General features: G+C 43.4%; 1 protein-coding gene across 1 annotated transcript in view; it reads left to right on the forward strand.

Moving 5' to 3' along the window:
• Aagab (alpha- and gamma-adaptin binding protein) overlaps window positions 1-25,494 on the forward strand; it is a 47,988-nt gene that overhangs the window by 15,671 nt on the left and 6,823 nt on the right. Inside the window, exons 2-6 of the mRNA XM_005393690.2 lie at window positions 1,357-1,547; window positions 1,672-1,768; window positions 2,092-2,181; window positions 5,156-5,239; window positions 23,831-23,913. Coding sequence (XP_005393747.1) covers window positions 1,357-1,547; window positions 1,672-1,768; window positions 2,092-2,181; window positions 5,156-5,239; window positions 23,831-23,913 — 545 coding nt within the window. The remainder of the gene's footprint in view (window positions 1-1,356; window positions 1,548-1,671; window positions 1,769-2,091; window positions 2,182-5,155; window positions 5,240-23,830; window positions 23,914-25,494) is intronic.

A 25,494-nucleotide genomic window follows, 5' to 3' on the forward strand; every position in this document is an offset into this window, starting at 1 on the left:
GAGGACAAGAGGTCAGAGTTTCAGACCTGGGCGCGACCTGTTCGTTTAATAGTAACAACTCTGGTTTTGGTAAAAATTTTGAAAACATTCTTTTCATAGCATGGCCTCATATCAAATACAAAATCTCAAATTTTTTTAAATGTATTTTTTGTTAAAAGGGGGCACTTCAGTTTTTTTATTTTTCAGAAATGCACATGCATATTCAGACCTTGTATGTTATACCTACATTATTCTTAGCAGTCTTCTGGACTAAATAATTTCCCTATATCTTTGTCAAGCAGAAATGATGGCAGCTTTCCAAATGTATGGTGTAATCTTAGTTTTGGAATTTAATATTCAACTTCTAGTTTTCAGTGTACTGCTAATTGTGAGTTTGAGGGGTATTTTACACGTTTGTCTTTACATGCCCTGAAAAGGAGGTTTGGACCATTTGTCTGTGTTCTTCTGATAACTGCGCTCATGACGGGTCGTTTTCTTCTCTAAGCTCATTTCCATGTCTGTATAAGATGAACATTCGAGGTGTGGCTGCGAGAGGTGGGAGTCTAGGTTAGAGCAATTTCTGCTGTTTCTCCTGGTTCTAACCCTCGAATGACCAAGGGAACAGATTGCTTTGGTGGCCCCATGGCCACATCTATTCACTTGTCTCCTGCTGTGAGGGTTTCCTGTTATACCCATACTGCAGATGGGTTTCTGAAGGCGTTAGCTGTAACCTGAAACATTTAATTTGCTTGGCGTTCGTACATTTAACATTTATTTGCCAGCAGTGTCTCAGTCAAGCAGGAGTTAGGTTGGCTCTCAAAGACTGAACAAGTCTGAATATAAAAGGAACTGGGTCATTTATCAGTATCCATTCTTTTGTTTCATCAGTTGAATTAAAATCTAAGCAGTTAGCCTGAGAAATGTATGTAGCTCATCTGTTTTATTAATCCTATTTTGCCATATCGTGTTTTCCTTAATCCTGCCTTCATTGTAGCATGAAATAAGTACAAAATAGAAATTCTTGTAGATTCTTACAATCCTCCACCTCCCATGAAGTACTTGAACACAAGAGTGAAGCACCTACCATTCTTTCTCTACTGCTCAGTCTTTTCTGAGTAATCACATGGCCAGTTTTCTCTACTACTATCTAACCTAGACAGTTTTTGTTTTTTAAAGGGGAACAAAAAGCCAGTGACTTAAATTGTGGCATTGTTTTATAATCAGATGATCAGAGAAGAAAATACCCTAATGAGCGCAGGGCTCTTGGGACCCTTTGCATAAAGGAAGCAGCCAAGGAGCCGGATTAGTGTGGTATTCTGTTGAGGACATTGGTATTGGTGTTGCACTTGCCCTGGTAATGTCGTGTCATTTGTTTAGATATCCTTGGAAGAGAAGATCTTCTTGTGGAAGCGACTTCTAATGACACTGTGAGATTCTACCCCTGGACCATTGATAATAAATACTACTCGGCAGATATCAACCTGTGTGTGGTGCCAAACAGATTCCTCGTCACCCCAGAAATTGCAGAATCTGTCCAGGCATTTGTGATTTACTTTGACAGCTCACAGGTAAGTCTCGGTTTTCCATGGAGCTCTGGATAAGAGATGACCGTGTGCACTCTTTTCTTCACTGACTTTTCTGTGAGTTTGCTTCATGTCTCTTTTCCTGTTATGTTGTTCTTGCTCCCTGTAGAAGTCAGGTCTCGACAGTGTCTCCGAATGGCTTCCCCTGGCAGAAGCGTGGGTCCCGGAGGTGATGATGCTGGCCTGTGACAGGGTGTGTGAGGACGGTAAGCCGGGGCTGGGGTGTCGCCGGGACGTGTGTGGGCCGTCTGCAGTAGACGGGTGCGCCTGTTCTCTGAGAATGCTACATCTCGTGTGACCTTGTCACTTTATAGATACTTTCAGCTGCATCGGGAATCATAACCCTATTCACCTTGTTTTTAAGAGTGAATACTTTGGGGCTGAAAAGTCATTTACTTACGTTACTTTATTCTAGGTATCTTTAGAGTAACATTGCCATTAAGGGAAAAGCGTTGAGATTTGTGGAGAGTATCGCAGCGCATTCGTGTTTTGTTTCTGCTTGTACAGATTGTTTCGCGTATTATTTCAGGTGTAAGCCGACAGAAAGCTCAAGAATGGTGCATCAAGCATGGCTTTGAACTGGTGGAGCTTAGTCCAGAGGAGCTGCCTGAGGAGGACGGTAGGTGCGGGTGGGCGAGGAGAAAGCGTGGAGTTTGCATTAAGACGAGAGACTTTGAGGTCAGGAGAGAAGAAGAAAGTAAAGTCAAGAAACACTGTTTCTTCCTGGCGGTTTGAGAAGGATTTAACATATCCACTGATACGGTCTCGCCAGTAGTGTTGTGATCCATTTATTCGGTTTTACCACAGTTTTAGGAGTGGAAAAATGCTTTCTCAGTGGGTAACAGTGAAAGATTTCTATGTACAAGTGGTTGTCATCTCTCTAACCCTTATCCTTGCCCTAGTGCCAGACAAGGAAGGTTAGACTCACATTCATAGGTAGAAGCTCTGTTCCTTCTTTTACTTCATAATAAACTCTAGGAACTTCAGGGCCACGTCAGACCTTTTTGTTTGTATTCAGGGCGCCTGAAACCAACAGACCCAGAGTATTCTTCTGTCCCTGGGTAGCTGTTTATTCCCTGTGTTTTGCTATTGTTTAGACCTCCTGTTTCTTGTTTTTTAATTAAAAACTTTTTTTTTTTTTTTTTTTTTTTTGTGATTCCCTGATTCTTTTCCTGTGTGGGATCTGCCCAGAAAAGACAGATTTTGGTCCACCGAAACATTTCATCTAGTACCAAAGATAAAATGTAGATATAAATAATTGAGTCCCCAAGTGGAATGTCATAGTATTAAGGAAAAGTACTGATGCTGTGGTTTTTAGAGACAGGAGAGATGACCGTCATACCTTAGTACTGGACTGATTTGAAACGCACCAAGTTTGGTACTCAAGACATTTTGCTGCGAAAATTTTATCCCAGTGCTCATTGTTGGTTTAGTGCTGTGTCAAGCCAGAATTTGTAGTGTCTGTTCCCTTGTGCCTCGCTGCCCATTCCAACCGAAACATTTTGTGTGGTACTTGTCGCGTCTCCTGGACCCAGTTAACGAGGAATACTGGGGTACCATGTATTTCAGTTTAGAAATGCAGAGAATGTTGGTGCTGTGGACCCCAGGTCAGCTCCTCTGGGAGGAAGCGGGAAAGGTACTGCACCTGTAGTTGGAGGACCGCTGGGGAGGTGGCGTTGATAAGGTGCCGGGTGTTCCAAATTGCAGTCCACGCAAGGGCAGCCAATATAAGTTCAAGTGTGTACATCAGGCACGATCACCCATCACATGCAACCTTTTTTTTTTTTTAGTTAAGTATCTTCCTATATTCTGGCTTAGACTTTTTCCAAAATGCTGTTACCTTTGATAGTAAAATCCTGCCAGAGAAGAAACCAAAAATGAAATACCTTAGATTTTTATTCCTGTACATTTTTAAGAATATTGAAAATTAGCAAGTAGTTTCCCCTTCCATGTATTTTTTTTTAAAGCTCCGTTAAAACCGTGCCTGACTTTGTGTATGTGAGCGTTGTGTGTACTTGCTTATTTCTGGCTCTAGAATCTGCTCCCTGTTGTCCTTGGAAGTCAGTATTTGACTGTTAGCATTGAGAATTTCTGATTCTTTACGTCACTCATCGTCTTCTTTCCCTTAGTGTGAGCAGTGTTCTTGTATTAATTCAGTTAATTTTAATTTTTAAACATGTCATCTTTAGGCAAGGTAACCAAAACTTTCCTAGGATTTTTAAATACAAACTATTTCCAAGTCCTAGTGCCTCACCCTTTCTTTACATTTATATTCAAACGCCCACGTGAGATTTGTGCTTGTTTGTATTAAATTTCCTCTTATTGGTTCTCACTCTTCATTTCAGAACCAAGTTTTTCTTTCCTGGATGTAACACCTAAAATATGAATCATTCCTTCAAGAATCGAGGTATTAGTAGTTAAGAAAAACGTGCCTCTACATCTTCATCCCAACAGCGAGGGCGATAAACTCGCCTTTGTAGTTAGTTATCTGCAATGTAATCTTCACTGTGTTGTCAGGCTGATGTTCTTTAAATGATTTGTCAGCCTGTGGAACAGTTGCTGAGGGCCTGCCTTCCTCCTCCAGGCGCCCTTAGGCAGTGGTCGTAATGGATTGACTAAGACAGGGTTCAACCCTCTGGTCTGGGGCTGAGGTTACACCAGTGCCGCATCAGTCCTGGAGCGTTTTTCCTCCAAGAAATGTGTGCACAGGGTAATGCTGGCTCTGCATTTCTTTGGGGGTAATGTAAATGATTTGTTCTTGGTCAGATAAGCTGAGTCACAGGCTTGGGTTCAAGTCAGAGTTTCTGACTTCTGATTCTGTGCTGTTCGTGTTAAGCGTCCTAGGGCCAGGGCGCTAGCAACAGGTTCTGTGTGGACTGTGTTCTGCACACTCTTTTCCTTCTATCCAGATGCAAATGATTTCTGCCATAGTCCTGAATATCCAGAGGAACTGCTTCCTTTGTGCATAGTGATACCTAACTTCTAGCTAAGAATATCAGTGTTATTGATGTGCTACCTGGGATTATGGCCCTTATATTTTGAGTAAGATCAGTCATTCACTCTTAAACTTTCTCTGATTCAGGAGTTTTCTATATATCTTAAAACAGTAATTACTCAATGGTTTCTAGAGGAAGATAGAACATTTGCCATGTGTTATCATGTACTAAAAGTTCTGTGCTGCCTTTAGGAAACACGCTGTAAACAACCAAGATTAGTGTCTTTAGTTCTAGGCCAGGATTGAGTAATTAATGGAAACTTACATGTTCAAGAGAATATGAGTGGTTTCCATTGGTGAGGCACTGGGAATGACTTTATTATATACCCCTTTTATATCGTGTGTTTATTTGATCATTTCAGTTTGTAGAATATTTCTATAAGGACCTCTGAGCTCTGTATTCACTGTTTTGTTTTTTTTTATTATACAAGTTACAGTGTGAAGTAACAGCTAATAAGCAAGATAATTAAGCCACAGTAATTTGAAAATGTGGCTTTGGGAGCCTGAATATGCATATATGGATGTGGGCGTGTGCATTGTAGTTGTGTATAAGTGTGTACATTAATATATATGTATGTATGATTTTTACCCTGATTAGATGACTTCCCTGAATCTACAGGAGTAAAGCGAATTGTCCAAGCCTTGAATGCCAATGTCTGGTCCAATGTAGTGATGAAGAATGGTAAGTAACTTGAGTCTCAAAGTAATTTTCCCCATTAGTTGTTAAGTTTTAAATTATTTGGGTATATATGGGCCCATTAGGATTACATTAAATCTGTAAGTTTGTCTCAGTTCTCAAGCCTTCGGTTGAAGGAAGAGCCCTAAGTATCATTTCTTGGGATTTTAAGTATATGTTTAATAGTTAATTCAGGAAGAATTTAGAGGTAACGTGTCATATGCCTAGCATTGCCTTTGGCTTTAGGAACTACCTGAAACTGTAAGACGTGTGTCCTGTCATGAAGAGTCTCCTAGCCCAGCTGTGGAATTCAAGCGCCCACTTTTCCAGTGTCAGATTACCCTGCAGGGTAACGGATGCTGGCGGTGGGCGCAGAGAGATGTGGCCGTTGTGTCAGGCACGGGTGGTGTCTTGGTGCGCGTTCACGATGCTGGGGCTAAACGCCTGACACCCCAATGTGCCGGAGGAGAGGTTTGTTTTGGCTCCTGGCCTCAGAGGTTTCAGCCCGGGTCAGCTGCTTCCAAGCCACAAACATCTCGGAAGAAGGGCGTGGTGGAGCAAAGCTGCGCAACTCACGGCAGTCGGGAAGCAGTCAGAGGAAGGAGTCAGAGGAAGGGCCAGGGACAGACGTAGGCAGACCCCGGGTCACCCACCATGCCTCACTTCGTCCAGCGAGGCCCTCTCTCCTGTATCCCAGTCACCTGCAGGTTTCCCCGTGGGTTTGTGCCCTTACGAGCCAGTCACGTCTTCAGGAGTCCCTGAATCCAGCTGAGCAGACAGTCAGGATTAACCCACACAGGTAGAGGGAGCGCAGGACAAAGGGTCCTGACAGTGTTCTTCATGGGGTGGTCCAGATTTGGGCAGTGAAAGGGGACAGTGACAAGCGGGGGAGGAGGCATGACATCTCAAATAATGGGTAGTACGTTCTGGGGTCACCCAGGGAATCCCACTGAGCAGGTGCAGCTGGCTTAGAGGCCTGAAAGGCAGGCAAGAAACGGTGAATCACCAGGGGCTTTTTAATAAGGGAGTGAGGCAAAGTTGGCATCTTTGAAACGTTAACGCTTGGCGGTGTGCACAAGGTTTGGCAACCGAAGGAGGTGGAAGTAGTCTGCAGTCCGGGAGCCCAGAGCTGCTGCAGCAGCTCAAGGGTGAGGTGTGGGGGCCTAGGCTCTTGTGCCGGCCAGGGCCTCGGGTGGAAGGCGGGGTCTGGAATGTACCGGGTGGAGGGCAGCAGGTTGGCCCACACGGGCTCCTAGGGTCTGCAGTAGTATGCTAGAGCCGTAGCCGTAGGAGCAAAGTGCCACACACTGGATGGCTCTAGATCAGGAAGAATCTCTGGCTGTACAGTTCTAGATGTTAAAAGCCCAAAGCTGAGGTGTCAGAGGGCCGTGCTCACACTGCAGGAGCTGGGAAAGGATCTGTTCCAGGTCTTTCTTCTAAGTTCTGTCATTCCTCGGCTTGTGGCAGCACAGCTCCAGTCTTCCCGTAGTGTTCTCCATGTGTATCGGTGTCCAAATTTCCCTTCATAAGGTTAAGTCACCGTGGATTAGGGTTCCTTCCTAGTGGAGGGTGGCCCCATTTTACCTGGTTACATCTGTAGGAATTCCTTCTCCAGATAAGGCCGGGGTCTGAGCTATGAGAGGTTAGAACTGTAGCACAGGAACTTTGGGGAAATGCAGTGCAGTGGTGACATAGTCCTGAGCAGTTGCTGCCTGTGTAGTGTCCTCTCTTGTAAGCACTTAGCTATCACAGCAGGTTCACAGTAGGAAGTGAACGCTATAGCAAGGAATAAGAAAAATCATATTTTGTAGTGAGCCTACCCCGCAGTCTCTGAGATAAAGGTCAAGTGAATGATCAGGTTTGTACAAGCGGACTGTTTCGTCTCAATTTTCGGTAGGCACTGAGTGTTAGGTGAGATCGGTATCCTTTGGCTCGCCTGACATCTGCTGTAGCCCTGTGGTAGTTGCAGAAGCTGCCCTTGGCGAAGTTACTCCTTCCTCCTCCACCCTAGGAAGGAGAATCTGGTATGTCTGTTATATTGAATTAAAAATGTAATAGATTTTATTTCGTTGCCATAATAGTCAAAGTAATTCTGTGATAGATCTAGGAGGTATAAGAAAATTTTAACCTGTGATGTCATTCCCCCAAACCTGCTCACAGTATGGCTTGGGGCTTCTCATTCATTCACCTACTCATTCAGCACATCCCAGCTGAGCACTTAGCATAGTGAGGCATCCCTTTAGGCTGTCTGTACTTTAAAAGTAAGTTTAAGATATGGTACGTAAGCTGGATCGATTTAGAATACAATTATATTCACTGGTGCTTGTTTTGTTTATAGAACAAGTTGCAGAAAAATTTATTTGGGCCCAGTAATTTTTTTGAAAAATCTGACCTCCAAATTTATACATTAAAGAAGCGGTGCATTTTAATTTGAACTTATGGCTAGATAGTTGGTCCTCTGGATTTATGGGGTCTGCATCCTTGGATTCAACCAACCAGAGGGTGAAAATATTTGAAAAAAATGTCAGTATTAAACTTTTTTTTTTTATTATTTTCTAATCATTATAGTGTAAGAACTGTTTCTGTTATATTAGGCATTATAAGTCATCTGGAGAGCTGGGCATGGTGGCACATGCCTGTAATCCCAGCACTGAGGAGGCTGAGGCAGGATGATCATTGTGAGTTTGGGGCCAGCCTGGGCTACAAAATGAGCTCAAGCCATCCTGAGCTGTATAGCAAGACCCTGTCTCAAAAAGACCAAAAAAAAAAAAGTAATCTGGAGATAAAGTATATGGGGTATGCATACATTGTAAGGAAATACTGTGCTGTTTTATATAAGGCACTTGAGCACCTATAGATTTTGGTATCCAGTGGAGTCCTGGGTATCTATAAATTTACAAGATGCAGTGAACATGCTTTATTACTTTGGAAGTATGGGCAAAAGTATTTTCTTACCTTCTTATTCTACTTAGGCATTCTACGTTAGACAATGTATCAGTCATGTTTTTGATTGCTGGGACAAAATATCTAACACAACTTAAAGGAGGAGAGGTTTATTTGGCTTACAGTTTGAGAGAGTTCAGTCCATGGCAGAAATGGCATGGCAGAAGGGTCTGGTGGAGGAAAGCTGTTCCACCCATGGTAGCAGGGAACAGAAAGACAGGAAGGAGCCAAGCACAAGATCACCCACTTCCATGCCACACGCCCTCTAGCCCTCCAGCTCTTGACAGCACATTCAGCTATGAACTCATCAGTGAATTAATCAATTTACTGATGCATATGGCATCTCCACAGTGCAGTCACCTTCCAGAAGCACACCCCGAACACGTGGGACTTTGGGGGACATTTTAGACTAAACCATAATAGACATTAAAAAAATATTCTTGAAAAACTGCAAAGAGGTGCATTGTGAGTTTTTCATGCTGCTTTGCCCTGAGGTGTCTGTGCATGCTCTCTGTAGTGCTGGGACATTGGTTTGTTGTTACATGAAACATAACAGTATATGCAGTGCCCTAGATCTCATCCCCAGCACAGCAAATAACACCACCACCCACCAAAATGTTTGCATTATCTTAAATTCATGTGTAAGAGGACCCTGGCCTATGTGGTATATAAAAAAAAAAAAGGCTGTCTAGGAAGAACTGAACAATACTGCAGTACTGAAATTCAGTTGCCTTTGAAGGCTACCCAGTCATGGGAAGTGTGAAGGAAATCCTTGTGTAGCCCCATATTGTCTTCAGAGACAGCTCTATTTGGTGAGCCACATTGTCCTTCCAGGGTGACCTGTCCGCTGTGCTTTCTGTGGTTTTGCTTTCCTGGTGTTTGTTGAGTGGCCCAGTGAACTGTGCCTTCCTCAACAGGTTTTTCTGCATGTCCCAAGGTTACTACCAGCAGGTACTCAGATTGGTTTGTCTTGTCTCCTCTTTTTTCTCTTACTTTTTAAAATTGTGGTTAAACAAACATAAAAATTTACCATTTTAACTTTTTTATATGTGTATATCGGAACATTTGTATTTGCTGTGCAGTCATCACCACTCAAAAAGTTTTTGAAACCAAGAAGTTTTAAATCAAAAAGTTGATTTACATAGTATAAAAAAAAACTTGTCAGAGGTATTGGATAACTTTTTCGGGATACTAATGACTTTATTTGGATAGAAAAGTTAATCACAGTTAATTCTTTGGGAAACTACATAATCCTGATTCATTATTTTGTGTTTATGGAGAAGTTATGGGATACTAGTGCACTGCCATGCCAATCTTCATCTTTTCACAGTTGAGGAAACTATTAGTTTAAAATCCCACCTTAAATGTTTTAAAAAATTCCAATTCTAGGTTGGAATATGAAAATATAGATGCTCTGACATATAGCACTGAAAATGTACAAAAGAGTTTATTTCTTTGTATCTTTTTGAACACATGAAATTTAAAGGTCAAATAATTAATCTGAAAATCTAGTTAATTAAAAACTTCTGTGGGTAGCTTCCTTCCTGGCCTTCACCAAAATAAAGTGGGTACATTACCTAAATGGGAATTTGTGATTAAGTGAATGGCCAGCCTCATTCCTCTGAACTGGCGTGGCTTAATACAAGTCTGGACAACTTACCTGGCCACATTTTCGTAACCTTTTGCCTTTAAAAATATCTCTTCCTTAAAAGTAAATAATATAGAAGCAATGAAGAGAACAGATAAGTTAGACTTCATTAAAATGAAAAACTTTTGAACTTTAAAGGATAGGTATCAGTTTTGTGTTGATATAACAAAATACCTGAAGCTACATACTTAATACAGAAAAAAGTTTACTTAGTTCACTGTTTTGGAGGCTGAAAATGAGACATAGCCCTTTTGGGTCCTCTAATCAAGGCCCTCTGACTACTTCCCAGCATGGTAGATGGTGTCATGGCAGGAGTGTGTGTGTCTCTGTGTGTCAGAGAGAGAAAGATTCAGACATACACACATACAGACAGACATTTGGCAAGCAAGAGAGAAAGCCTTTTTTGAACTGACCCAGCCCATCAGCTCTGCTCACTCCTGAGAGACGCCATTAACCCAGTCATGAACTGCAAGGCCATTGCTTTTCTGTGGGGTCCCCCTGTTCAAGATCCCACTCCCTTCAACAGCAGCCAGCACATAACCTTTGGGGAACCCAGGGACACCATGTCGAAACCAGTGAAAGATAACTCTCAGAATAGGAGAAAATATTTGTAAAATATATACAGATTGAGTGTCCCTTATCTAAAATGTTTAGGACCAAAAGTATTTCAGATTTTGAATTTTGAGGGGGATTTCCCAATATTTGCAGCTACATAAAATGAAATATTTTGGGGATGGAGCCCAAGTCTAAATGTGGATTCATTTGTTTCATATCTACTTGTACACATAGTCTGAAGGTCACTTTTATACACCGTTTGTGGTGCCGCCTGTGTTGTGACTGGAACATGACACGTGAGATCACATGGGGTTTGCAGGTGTGGCTTCGTGCCAGCATTCAAAAGGTTTTAGAGTTTGGAGCACTGAAGGTTTTGGATTTCCAGATTAAGGATGCTCCAACTGGTAAGGAGGTAGTATCTGTAATGCATAAAGAACTCTTGTAACTTAATAATAATTAAAAAGAAACCCAGTTAAAAAATTACAAAGAATTTGAATAGACATTTCTCCAAAGAAGATACAGAAATGACCATTAAGCACATGAGGAAATACTTAACATTATAAGTCAGCAAGGAAAAGCAGATCACATCTGTGCATAATGAGATGACACTACACCCACGAGGACAGCTGGGATCAGAGGTGATAACAGTGCTGGTGAGGGTGTAGAGAAGTGAGAACCCTCGTACACTGCTGACAGGACTATAAAGTAGTGCTACAATCAGTCATTTGGGAGAAGCAGTAGCTGCTGAGAAAGTTAAACAAAATTACCTTATGACCACACGATTCTACTCTTGGCTATAGTACTGAATACTTGTCCTTGCAAAAACTGTGTACAGATGCTGATACTACTCCAAAATATTATTCATACAGCCAAAAAAAGAAAAAGAAATGGAAAGATACAATAGGTTGTTAATCAACTATAAAAGAAACAAGCACAGATACACACTACAGTACAGATAAGCCTCGAAGCATTGTGCTAAGCAGAAAAAGTCCCATAGAGAGCCATGTAGTATGTGATTGCATTTATATGAAATGTCCAGAATAGTTAAATTCATAGAAATAGGAAGTTTGCTAAGGGCATAGGGTGCTTTTAATGGGGTGATGAAAATGTTCTGGAATTAGATGGTGACATTCATTGCACAATTTTATAAACATTACAAACCACTGAATTGTACACTATAAAAGAAGGTGATTCTGATTTATGAATATCTCAATAAAAATAAAGGAGGAAAGGAAATAATGCCACCAGTGATGGTAATGTGGTAGGAGGAGTGGTGGAGGCAAGCATGCGAACAGTAGCGTCCTGCATACATCCATGGTCTTATTGTAGGATGTATATAAGGCGAATAAGGACTTCTCAAATCTAAAATCGCTGTAACTCGGGGACGTTTCCGAAAGCTTCCAGGTGTTTGTCAGCTACAAATAAAATGAAGGCATCACTGAACGTAGCAGGAAGTGATTTATGGAATATGTCCAACTAAAATTTGATCCAGGCAGAAAGTAGATATGTTTTCAAAAGGTGTTCCAGTGAATTCTCATGAATGACAGTTGTACCTGACTGTAGTTGTGAGGATAGTTTACTGAAACTTTTAAGGCTGTTGTCTTGGAAAACAGTGATGTTTTTCTCCCCAGTACTTTTTTATGCACTCTTTTTTTCCTACCCAGTTTTCGACTGGCCAGGTTGACCAGATCACATACCCTGGTGTTTTATAGAACTTTGGCGGTGGCGGGGAGCATCGTGTTCCTTGACATGGTAGTGAGTGCGAATTAACCAGGGCAGAGCAGCTGGAGTATAGAATTGGCATGGCTGTATCGCTTATGGCTTCACCCTCATACACATCGGAAAAAAGCCCTGAGGAGAAAGGCTTCCCGGGCTGTATTCATTCAGTGAAGAAGTGGCTAAGGTGGGACCAGATGGCAGGTTTCCCGACAGGGAGTTTGTGTGGTTTGCCATTATAGTGTGTTGGTTTAGATTGTTGGCCAATTAGAGATAGGAATGCAGAGTAGTTAAATGATTTACCCAGATCGCATGAGAAATCACTGACAGAGCCAGGGGAGGTCCTCGGCCTCAGAGCTCCCTTCACCTCCGTGCTGGCACGGGCAACTGTAGTGAGACTGACTGGAGGTAATGACTGTGTCTAGGATTTTAGGCTTTTTCCTTATTGCCTTTAAATGTAGCCTTCTAAATGATCTCTATGGAATGGTGTCGGTCCTAACCCTATCCCATTGCCTGCGCATGATCAAAGTACAGATAAAGCTCCTGGATGGTTATATAGTATCTAGGTATTACTGATGAGTGGAAGATAGTTTATATATAATTACTTTACAGGCAAGCATTCTGCAGTTTGAGTTAATGATTATTCATATGTAGGAGATACTCAATGTCTTTTTAAAAGTTTAATCTTGGATGTAAGAGTAAATAGGGTAAATGACAGTACTACAGTTGTGAGCGAATTATTATAGTTAGTCTTGGCTTCCCAGGGAGGATCCTTTCTGAGAAATGACTCCTTACTTCATAACTGTGCAAACATATGCTTCCACAAACCTAGATGGTGCAGGCCAGTCCCTCGGCCTGGCCTCCTGACCCAGTCAAGAAGCACAGTAGACACAAGATGGAGGAAGCTGCTGCTGGTGAAACCCGGCATACTAAAAAAGTGGTAAACTTTTTTAGTAAGTAGGAGTACACCCTAAAATAACACTAAAAATGATAGCATAGTAAATACATAAAGCAGTAACATAGGCATTTATTACATTTCCAAGTACTATGTACTGCATGTAATTGTATGTGCTGTATTTTATGGGACTGGCAATGTGGTAGGTTTGCTTACATCAGCGTCACTACAGACTTGTGCTTCATGCACCATGCTGAGATGATACCTGGCCGTGGGAATTCTCAGCTCCCTTTTAAGCTTGTGGGTCCACCGTCATATATGGAGCCCTTGATGGATGGAAATGTTATGCGATGTTACACTAGAAGACGTTATACTAGAAAGAGATTATAAATCTTCATGGTAGCCATCACTTCTCTATTTTTTTTTTTAACTTCGTATTAACTTATAACTTTTTTTAACTTCGTATTAACTTATAACTTAGTGTTACATTCCTGGCTTTACCAATGTCTGGTTTCGTAAGCTAAAGCATTCATTCTTAATCAGGGCATTCTTACCTCCCCCCAAAAGTGGAACCTGAATTTTATTGGGGGACCAAAAAAGCCCCTTCAACTTTTTATGTGTAAAACATATGTAAAATACATAAAAATATATACAGCCTATCCGTGGTACTACCATTTCAACGAGGAAGTGTATCAAAATTAGAAAAAAAATGCCTAACAAGCTCCCAGGAGAGCTGTGATGAAAATGGCAGAGAGACATTGAGCTGATGGGTCTGGTTGTGTGACCCAGAGGAAGTCCCCAGATACCACGTAAAGGTCAAACTTAGCGGAGGTCAGTCCTTTTCCATTAGCATCAAAGGCGTGACCTCAGCTGGTCCAGGAGGTGGAGTGGTTAGGGCCCTGGTTATGATTGGCGGTCCTTCTACATATGTCCACTACATATGTCCAGTCAGATCTGTTTGCCTTCTGCACACCTGTCCCTACCATCGTGCCTTAAGTTTCCTCCACCTGAAAATGGGTTTGTTAGCTCGGGGAAAATTTCAGCTGCATCCTCTAGTTCCTCGCAGCTCCTGTCAGAGCCCGGTTTGTGGCTTGGAAACCAACCATTTGGGTCTGTCATTATAACTTGGAAATGTCCCTTTCATTGTCATTATCCATGAAAGGTGAAACGGGTCGGTGCTTTATGCCAAATGCGACAAGTGTTCAAAGCCGGCCTCTCCCTCCCCTTGATCGCCAGCAAGCTCACCTTTCGGTTTCTCTGGTGTGTCCAGAGGCCCTGGTGCGGGTCTCCTGCTGTCACTAGTTACCCAGGCGTCACGCTCGAGACAGTGCGTTGAACTGGGAGGCTCCGTAAATAAGAGTTGGTTTTAGGCACAAGAAGAAGAAAATGGTGGTAGAAGCCTGACCAGTGGTTTCTAGTTTTTTCAAGTGATATTGTTATTTTCACATTCCTTGTTTACTAAGCGCCTGTTTAGCGTTACGCACAGCCCCGTCCCTGCTTTTGTTAGCAGGGCACTGCTAAGTGCTGCAGTGGCTTAGTCTACACCGGTGGCTCTTGGGAATGGAGGGTTTTTTTTTTAACCAAATGCCACTAGATTGTGAAGGGTGGGGGAGAGAAATACTGCTTTCTTTTTCTCCCTCCTTTTTCCTTCCTTCCCTCTCTTCCTTCTTTTGTGCATGTGTACATGTGTGTTAGTGTTATGAGGGATGGAACTAAGGCCTGCCTTCACACTGAACTACATCCCCGGGTATTTAGTCAGGGTTTTTAAGGGAATAGATTTAATACAGGACACATCATTTATAGGAATATTTTATAATATTCACCCAAAGATTCAAATGCAAAAGAGTACAGGAGATCTGTCCACACACTAGCGACCCAAAAAATCCAGCTGAGGGACTGGATCCCATGGCAGTGTCCTGCACAAGTCTAGCTGGAGGCCTAGCGTGCACAACAATGCCTTATGCAAGTCTGTTTCACGGGTCTGCGCTGCGAAGGCCCAAAGGTCAGTGGTGGAAGCTAGAAAGTCTGCGCCCTCAGGATGAAGGATCTGTGACAGCAGGCTGAGGGATCTGCACTGCAGCCAGGAAGTAGCACTCCAGGTAAAGACCAGAGCTCCCCATCAGAGAACCGCAGCCATCCTCAGTGACAGTGAGGACCTGAGCTCCTCCGACGATGAGAACAGCCGAGTTCATAGCAGGAAAGCCAGCGCAACAAGCTTCTCCAGGAGAACCAGCAGCATACCCTCCTTTTATGCTGCTGGCAACAGTCCTCAGGTGGGCCTTCCACACTCAGCACCGCGCTGATTCACTTCAGCTGGGTGTTACAAATCGACCATTAGCTAATACACACCAGGTTTTTCATTTTATTTTGAAACAGGGTCTCACTAAGTCATGAAGTTACTAGCCCGGGCTCAAACTTGCGGTCCTTTTGCCTCAGTCTCTAAGATCCTCCTATCTCAGCCTCTCTGTGCTGGGTTTACAGGCATGGTCCACTGAGCCTGGTGGGACCCTTTACTTTCTAATCAGTGGAGGAGGAATTAGACTAAACAATGTTACACAGTTGTGGCGGGTCGCCCAGTGGTAAGCAGTAACTGAAGAGACTGGCTCTCAGAGGGCCTGAGAGTTTACTCCTAGCTTATCTGTTGTAGTTTAATCCTCAGTAATGCAGTTGGATGCAGTAATGCAGGTGGATTTCAGTAGTAGAAACAAATCTTTCACCACTTTTGTTTGCCCATTCGAGATGTGCAGAGTTGGCCACCCATTACTGTGTGTCCCCCACGTGCACCGGCTAAGGTTTGGTGGCAGAAACCCTGGTTCTCATTCTAGTGTAAGGAATCCTTCGCAAGAGCAGTAGTAAGAAGTGAACACCAAAAACATAGGTCTGTCTAGGGCTCACCCATACCCAGCCACTCTCCTGAGAAAGTAGATGGCCGAGGCCTTTTATATGCATTTTTAAAAGATAGTTTAAAATGACAATTAAATTACAATTTGGATCTTGTCAGGCCTCAAATTAGAAGAGGAATGGTTAGTGAAGAGGAGCCCAGTCGGGTCTGTCCCCGCCCGGTGAGCTTGGGACTGAGGCTGTGTGTCCCCGCGCCCCTGGGACAGTGTGGGTCTAAGCCCGCCTTCTGTTCCCGGAGACCGAGCTCCTGGAGGTACAGTGAGCTGCCGCTCTAAGCCACTGTCTGACCTCACGGAACCAGGGAAGGGCCGTGCGGACTCGCAGACTGCTGCCTGACCGAGGGCCGTGCCACGAGTAAAGGGAGATGGATTGGAGTCGTTTGTGTGTACGGAGGGGGTAATGTGGGGAAGAGATCACACCCTGAGAGAGAGGGAGAGAGGCTGTGAGACATGAGGGAAGGTGGGGGAAACGATGCATGCTCAATGCTGTGACCCGTTTCACACGCCGCCTTCAGAAGGACCCACAGGCACGGGGGTGAGCGCGTCCAGCCCGCCCCCTCGAGGTGCCACTCCTCTGCCGCCACCTCCAGAAGCACCTGTGGTGCTTGTCCTTTGAGCAGAGTTTTAGAGCCAATTATGAATCACAAAAGAAAGCCACTGTTTCTTCACAGTGAAGTCTTGTTTCACCACTCCGGATTTCCCATGCTCACTTCTGAATGATTTCTCACCTGACTCTGAACCTTCTTTTGAGGATTTCCGGGAGTGAGCTGCGCGCCCTGGAACTGGGACTTTGCAGTGGCCAGTTGCTGAGCTGGTGTAAAGCTGGTCCTTACAGCCCTGGGAAAGACGGTCTCGTGCAGACACTCCGTTCAGTTGATTAAGAATACACGTGTGTGTGTACAAGGAAGTCACTGCCCAAAGTCCGCATCAGTATTTTGGGCGATTTAATTTTCTTCTTTGTATTTTCTCTATCTTACGAATTCTCTGCAGTAAACATCTGGTTTATAATCAGGAAAAAGAGAAGAAGCCAGCCTTCGTCATATTATCTGCTTGAGTATTAACAAAAGCAGTTCTGGGCTTTCAGGCGGACATCCTGGGTGTCAGAGGAGAGCCAAGGTTCAGTTGCCTGAGCAGAAAGCCGGCTGTGGAATACAGGCGCGGGGCCGGGGCCTGCTTCCTTCGATGAGTGCCGCTTTTAATAATGCACCTGGAAGCTTTGCCCTTCTAAAGGAAGAGTTTAGTAAAAGAGAGTAAGTTTTTTTCTAACTCTTTGGTGATTTCCAGAAACATTTCAGTTCACCACGCAGAAATGGAATATAATATGAAAGTGTGGGCATCTTTTTTGACACTAGTGACATCACTTATGATGGCGTACATTCTTAAAAGAATTTTTGACCCAAATATTATGGTAGTATTTAAGAACAGTCATTCAAAATTAGATACAGCTTGTCTGTGTAAATTGAAATGTCTTAGTTGTGGCCGGAGTAAGTGGGGTCATGCTCATCATTTAGCCTGGACGGAAAAGAACGTGTTTAGGACAACAGGAAGACTTTCTGTGTGGAGAGGAAGAGGATGTAATGAAAACTTAAATATAGAAAATCCTTGAACTTCTGAAGATCGTACCAAATAATTGCTGTGTTAAAGAAATAAAAACCAACCTGTGATAGCGGAATATTTCTAACATCATTTAAGAGATTTGGGGAGCGTAGGCCTGGAAAGTCTTAGCACTTGAGCAGAATGTACAGCGGTAAAGTAGAAACTTCTCTGCGGCCTCTGGCTGTCACATAGGTGGCAGGGGATATTTCAACATCCCTCTGTGTCCTTAGCACCATGCTGGGAGCTGTGGTGTGCGGAAGAGCCGATGGCTGTTGTCAAAGCTGCAGCGGTTTTTGATGCAGTTGAAGGTGGCAGGTAGATGACAGACAAGTGTTTACCCCGCTTGTTCTCCAAAGGGCTACTGGACGGGTCAGGACAACAAGAGCACATGGCACCCAGGGAAAGGCGGCTTGGGCTAGGGCCATCGGGAGTAGTTTATTCTAGAGCGGGGAGAGCATATTTCAAACACTGATAGGAAGTGAGGATTGAATCTTTTAAGTGTCTTGATTCTCTTTTTAAATTTTAATTGAAAATATTTTCAAAATCTAACAGTTTTACCCCAAAATTTCCTGTCTTGATTAGATCGATACTCACAGTTCTCAACTGAAGGTGATTTGCACAGCCCACCCCCCAACACACACACACTCATGCACACGCATGTGCACACTCGCGCACGCACACACCGGTCCTTCGGGACAGTTGGCAGTGGTGTACGTACCTGGTGGATTGAGGTCGGGGATGCGCAAGACAGCTCCCACCCCTGCCCAGATGTCACATGAGGGTCAGTAGGGCTGAGATGGAGAAACCTTGGTCATCTTGTACTTGAGAGGCGGTAAAGGGATAGAGAGAGGGACCAGGCCACTTGTCTGTCTTGAGTTTTATGTGACTAATGCATTGAAGTAGCCTGTGGTTGTTCATTCCTGCGTTCAGCTTGGTCCTGTGAAAATCACACTCTAAACTAGGGACATAGTGAAGGGTGACTAGTGAAAGAGAACCATTTATGAATAAAAAACATCTTTTTGAGGTTGACCTGAGTTTGTGTCACACCCAATATTTATACATCAAGTTGTTGTATAAGAGTTGTCTCAGCTCTTTCCTTTGGCAAACCAGGACCTTGGGGCTTAATGAGAAGAGAGTAGAATTTAGAGTTAGGGCTGCCTAGATTTCAAGTTCTGGTTCCAACTGTGTGACTTCGGGCAAGTAACTTAATCTGAGTTGTACTCTGTAAGAGATAATAATAAAATAAATCACCTGTAAAAGGGGATAGCACAATAAATAAGGAATATGCTGATTTCTGTTTGTGTGTAGAAGGTAGAGTTTGTGGTGAGGATTAAAGAGGCATTTCATGTTCAGTACTGAAAATACTACTTTGCACATCCTTAGCATTTAGTACATGTCAGCTGTTACTGTTATTATTAAGCCTTACAGTAATCTGTAAGCAAAGTATTGTTATACCCACTGCTTAAATGTGGGTACTGTGCTAGGATACAGAGAAGACATGACTTGTAAGACACAAGGTGAGTGGTAGAGCTAGAATCTGTGCCTTTTTTCTTTCTTTCTTTATCTCTTTGAGACAGGGTGTCGCTATGCAGTTCAGGCTGGCCTTGAGCTCACTTTGTAGCCCAGGCTGGCCTCGAACTTGGAGTGATCCTCCTGCCTCAGCTTCCCAAGTGCTGGGATTATAGGCATGTGCAGTCATGCCCGGCCAAATCTGTGCCTTTATCTCCAAATTCATATATTTATTATATTACCTTGATAAAGAGAAGTGGGAGAAGAGCAGAAAACTTAAGGGAAAGTACATTTTTTAAAAAATTACTTTTCCTTTTATGCTCATACTAAAATTTCCCTTCTTGGCTTTGGTTTATAATTCTCAAAATGTCTCATGTGATATATGTCAATTGCTATACATTTTGGGTTTCTGATATAACAGCCTTTAGATTTGTAAAGAGATATCTAAACAATTTCTCGTCTTTAAACTTTTCTTGAAACCTACTAAAAATAAATTCTCATTCCCAAGCCTTGAGAATTTTCCATTTCAGATCTATTTTCGAGGCAGTAGTGGTTTTGTTTCTGGTCATACCTCGAAGAACCTGTGCTGATAACCAGCACCACTAGATTTTTTCCACGACGCTGTCATTTTTATCTTTTGTTCCGTTGGTACCTACTTATTAGACAACTGAAGCTGGCGTTTTTAGGGTGGAGTTTAATGCATATTAGTTTCTCCTTATCTATGCTTTCAGTTATAGTCAACCACAGCCTAGAAATTCTAGAAATACACAACTCATTCACTTTTTTTTTTCGTCTTTTTGCGACAGGATCTCACCATGCAGTTCAGGCTGGTTTTGAACTCACTTTGTAGCCCAGGCTGGCCTCTAACTCACAACAGTCCTCCTGCTTCAGCCTCCCAAGTGCTGGAATTACAGGCACACGCCACCACACCCAGCTCTTTAACTTAAATTGTGTGCTTTTTCGAGTAACATAATGAAATATTGCCATGTCTCAATCTGTCCTCGCCAGAATGTGAATTACCCATTTGTCCGTCGTTTCTCCATTGTATGTGCTACCCACGCAGCAGTCATTTAGTAGTGCTTTTGGCTGTCAGATTGACTGTTGAGGTATTTCAGTGCATCAATTTTACTTAATAACAGTCCCAAAGTGGTGCTGCCAACTGTGATGTGCCAAAGAGAAGCTGTGTTTTCTTTAAGCACCTCCTCACAATGTCATAAGGACAAGTTCATCGTAACAAGATACGTATTTTGAGAGAAGGTGACCATATTCAGTATATTGTTAAACTGGATCTGTTTTACTAGTTATTAGTAAATAACTAGTTTATTTAATAACAGCTGTGTCTAGTTGATACATTAAACTTTGTCATATGTGTGTACAGACACAATGAGTGTCCCTGATCCAAAATGCTTAGGACCAAAAGCTTTTGTATTTTGGGTATTTTTTGATTTTTTGATATCTGCACATACATAATGAGCTATCTTTGGGATAAGATTTAACTGTAGCCCTTTATATGAGATCAGGTGTGGAATTTTCCACTTGTAACAGCATACTAGTGCTCAAAAAGTTGTGGATTTTGGAGCATTTTGAATCCCTGGGACACTTGCCCTGTATAGGGAGAAACTGTAAATAGTGTTTGGTACCACCTGCGGTTTGAAACATCTCCTGGGAATCTTCGTGTAGCCATTACTGGGCTTTGGAGTGCTGGAGTCTTCTTCTAGAGGTGACGTCTAGTTCCTTCTGTCCCAAGTAAAGAAAAAAGAAACAAGCAGAAGTAGTGGCAGAGTTTTACACTTATTAAAGGTAGGGGCAAAATGAGCTCTGCAGAGTAAGCTTGGGGAAAGGAGAAAAACAAAAATACACTCTGCAGTGCAGGGTGGGCTACCTCCAGGAGACAGAACAGCGAGTGCTTCATGGCGACAGTCCCTTTTTTATATTTCCCACACTGGTCCTACGTCCAGGCCATCCTGTCAAAAACCTCTCGCGAGAAGTCCGCATGCAGAGCTCTGAGAATTGTCCTGTGCACGTGTCCCAGGATCTTGTCATGCCTTCTTTCCCAGCTACTTTTAGCCACATCCTGTCTTCTTGCTTCAGATCCCCTTTGGATAAGGAAGAACTACTATTCTTACTTTGCCTTCCAGAATAATCTGCTTTACATAACAACTTCCCCTTTCTGTGTCTCCGAAGATCGAGCAGTTGATTAGGTGAAGTCAGTTATTCCTTCCTAGTCTAGTATCTTGTGGCATCAACCAAATCACAGACGCTAGGGCAAGTTTCAGCCACAATCGCATAAAGGAGTAAGTCAGTACTTCTTAATAGGGATGACATTTCCATGTCTTGAATCCTAGAGACAAAAATATCTAGCAACCAAGATGTATGTAATTCTTTTCTATGAGAATAGTTGTACAGTGGGTGCATGTGGACAGAATTTTTTAAAACGTTGAACCAAGCAGTTTCTTTAAAGCTATAGGGTATAAAATACTGAAGTCTTCTGGGCAGCATTAATGTACAAGCACTCTGCTTTGGATAAACAAAAATGAATTATTTTCCGAATTGTATAAGTTGATGTTTTTTAAGTTCCTTAAAATATAAGCAGTGGAACATATGAACTGTCTTATTAGCTGACTGAATTCTCTATTGTTTATAAGAAAATACCAAGCACAGCCTATCATAACAAGTCGGAAGCCTGATGGTAAACCCAGTCCATCTGTGAACCTTCTCACGTTCTCGCTGTTATTTTTATCTCTATTCAATAATCAGAGGGGAGAAGAAGAAGAAACAAGCTCTGCTAATTCCAGGTAGCTGTTAAGAGAGGCTGAAGGATGCCTCTACAGCGTTACAGATTTCCTGAGCACAGGGGCTTTCACCGCGTTTAGCGGCCAACTCATTTTACAGATCGGAAAGCTGAGGCACAGAGAGATTAATTTGTCTGCCACCATACAGGCGGGCATAGCCGTGATTGAAGCCCTTTCTGTCTGTGCACTAGCCCGGTTCTCTGCCCACTGTTCTTTTTTATAATTTTATCCATTAGAATTGAGGCTTAAGCATTTTTACTATTTTTAATTGTGGTAAAATATACGTAGCATAAAATCATACCGTGTTGTAAAAGTCCCTTTGAGTAGGTGAGTAATGCCCAAACGTGGAGCAAAATCCAAGGTTCATGTCGTGTGGAGTCAGCTCCCGCTCCCAGCCCCTGTGCCCTGGGGTCGCTCCTCGCCGACGGCCGCTGTGAAGGAGGTGGCTGAAGTTTTAAGAGGACTGTTCTGGTCTAATAACATGCACAACCCCACATTGTATTGTATTATTTTTCACAGGTTGCAGCCTGGCCTGCCAAGCTTAGGGAATGCCCGACAGAGGAAAATCATAAGCCATGGAATTGAAATAAGGAGAGCTTTATGAGTTAGATTTGAAAATTACCCAAAGCCTGAGTTATTTCCAGTAATAGAAGGGAGGAGTGTCTTACAGCAATAGTTTACTATGGGATCCCGCCTTTCACACAGACGCTTAGAGTGTAAAAACGCTCATGTATCCTTGTGACAAGTAAAACCCCCAAATCTTGTGTAACTGCGTACAACTGCTTTACAATCAGCAGCACGCTGGCCGAAAGGAAGGGCTGCGTTGATGTTTGAATAAACAAATCCACAGCGCAAAAGAGTGTAGCACACGGGTAGCCTTGGACCTCTTCACGCCCTGCCCTCGGTTTGGTCATACCCAGGCCTTTGGGTAAGGAGTTGAGGGGGGCTTGGAGTCCCTGAGAGAGAGTGGGGAGACTGGGGCGGGGCTCAGAAGGAGTGAGAGGTGGGAGGGGGCTCCAGCAGGGCTTAGGGAGGAAAGGCAGGGCGGGGTGCGTTGTGTTTTTGAGAGAGAAGGTTTTGGCATCTCTGCCTCGAGACTCCTGGATGGGGTTCCGTGTTCTCCTCCAAGGCAGGGTTTTTTGAGCTTTCTGATCCTGAGTCTCCACTGGAGTATTTGCCAAATGTAGAGATTCCTTGGCCTGGGCCCTAAGGCGGTAACTCAGGAGTGTTTGGTCTGTTCGTTCTGTCCCAGACTTGTTCTCCGTTGAGATACAGACATCGGCAGCGTAGGGAGCTTCATTGCAGGGGACCCCTCATCTCAAGGCTGCTGTGTTTCAGAGTACATGTGTTCTTCTTACCTCGTAATCGTGCCTTGGGGCTGATTTTTAATTGTTTTTCTTATTTTAAAACTGGAATATTTGTTTATAGTGACTGTTAACGCATGAGTGCTGTTAATCTTTGCAAATGAAATCATGGAGTGGCCTTTTTGTATATTGTAATGACACTATCATGATTTGTGACCTAGACTAATATTCTGTGATTTGAAAACATTTATGCAGAATATGCATGTCAGGCAGCTTTGTGTCACTGTGACAGAATAACCAAGATGATCTACTTACAAGGAGGAAAGGTTTGCTTTGCCTCGTGGTTTCAGAGGCTTCTGTCCACGGTTTCTTGGGCTGGGCTGAGCCAGTGTGTCGTGGCTGGAGCATATATGGAGGAGGCCTATTCACCTCACGGCGACCGGCGGACAGAAAGAGGGAGGACAGGCTGCGATCTCAGTCTCCTCTTCAAGGACACCCCAGTGACCCTGCTTTCTCCTATGAGCCCTGACTCCTAACTGTTCCCATCTCCCCGCTGGCTGGGGACCTTCAGGGAATGTTCTAGATCCATGCTCTAACAACATGGCAGTTGATACTAACCATATTTTATAGTCAGAACGTTGATAATGACGAGATGTCCTTCATTCCATCATCACCACAGCCATTTCAGTAACTCAGAATGTAAATGAAAATTCCTGATGATCATGTCTTTTCTCTTCAGATAGGAACCAAGGCTTCAGCCTTCTCAGTTCATTGGCTGGGACAAACCGCAGCCGTGCAATGACGGAGCCTCGTCACTCAGAGGTAACGCTTCTCTTGGATCTTTTCTCCTCTTCGGCCTTAATTTCCCCTTTTCATTACGACCATGTACACATGTATCGTTCTTTCTTTCCATTCATGAGGAGGCAGAGAATAATAACAGACGGCAGGAGGGTCTCGCATGGCCCTATTGTGCCGGGTGCCTGGTGGACGAGGCGCATTCGCCCCCGCCCCCCTGCCCCCCACCCCCCATCCCGAGAGTGACGGCAGTCAGCTCTTCCGAGAGGTCTGCAGCTTGGGCTCTCTCTGTTTTTTCTGGAGTGTCTTTTGAAATACACTTGGATTTCCTTGAGGCCTCCAGACCTTTAAATAGAAAATAAAATTGTGTTTAAGTACTTCCTGTGTACAAGGCCTTACACAAATGTGAGGCAAGGCCCCTGCCCTCCGTGAGCGCGGCCCTCTGTGCTCAGGGACTCCGGGCCAGCTCTGCTCAGGTCAGAGCCTGAGACCCAGCGCGGTGTTGTCCCTGCACAGTGCTTCCCATCAGCCTCAAAGCCGTTGGTGTTCTGCTCATGGCATTTTTCACATTTTGAGTATAACATGGATCTTTTAAAATAATTTTTTAAAATATGTTTTCACTAGTGCCTACTAATTTTATAACATACCAGGTTTAAATTTGTATCTTCGCACATGCACACATAATCATCACTCTCTCGCTTGTTCTTCATGGCTGAACACTACTGCAGTATGTATACATGCACCATTTGCCTGTTGCTAGGCACTAGGCTGGCTCCTTATCGTGGCTAGTGAGAATTGGGCCGCAGAGAATATGAGTGTGCAGGTACCTTAGACTGTGCTGACTTCCACTCCTTTGCGTATATACCAAGGAGTGTTATGGCCAAGTCATATGGGAGTTCTGTTCTTAGCTTTTTGAGGAAGCTCCATATAGATTTCCACAGTGGTACTAATTTACATCCTTACCAACGGTGCAGAGGGTTCCTCCCCACCGACCCTCCCACTGCCATCCTTGACAGCATTTATTACTTTTATATTCTTAACATTAGCCAGCCATGTGTGGTAGCACACAACTCTAATCCCAGCACTTGGGAAGCTGAGGCAGGAGGATTGCTGTGAGTTCGAGACCTGCCTGGGCTACATAGTGAGTTCAAAGCCAGCCTGAACTACGTAGCAAGACCCTGTGTCAAACAGATATGCCTTTCTGACTGGGGTAAGGTAAAATCTCAGTGTTGTTTTGATTCGCATCTCCCTAATGACCAAAGCTGTTGAACATTTTTTTTTTTTTTATAAACGCATTAGCATTTGTACTTCTTTTGAGAAATCTGTTCTATTCGGGGCTGGGGATTTAGCTCAGCGGCAAAAGCGCCTGCCTGGCAAGCGCAAGGTCGTGAGCTTGGTTCCCGGTACCAGAGAAAAAACAACAAAAAAAAAGAAATCTGTTCTATTCATTTGCCCATTTATTGACTGGGTTTTTTGAGTTCCTTGTATATTCTAGGTATTAATCCTTTATTGAAAGAGTGGCTGGCAAAAAAATTCTTTCATTCTGTAGGCTGTCTCTGCACTCTGTAGGTGGTTTTCTTTGCTGTGCAGGACCTTTTTAATTTGATA

The sequence above is a fragment of the Chinchilla lanigera genome, unplaced genomic scaffold (assembly GCF_000276665.1).
Source record: "Chinchilla lanigera isolate Chin_1 unplaced genomic scaffold, ChiLan1.0 scaffold00049, whole genome shotgun sequence".
Classification (NCBI taxonomy): domain Eukaryota; kingdom Metazoa; phylum Chordata; class Mammalia; order Rodentia; family Chinchillidae; genus Chinchilla; species Chinchilla lanigera.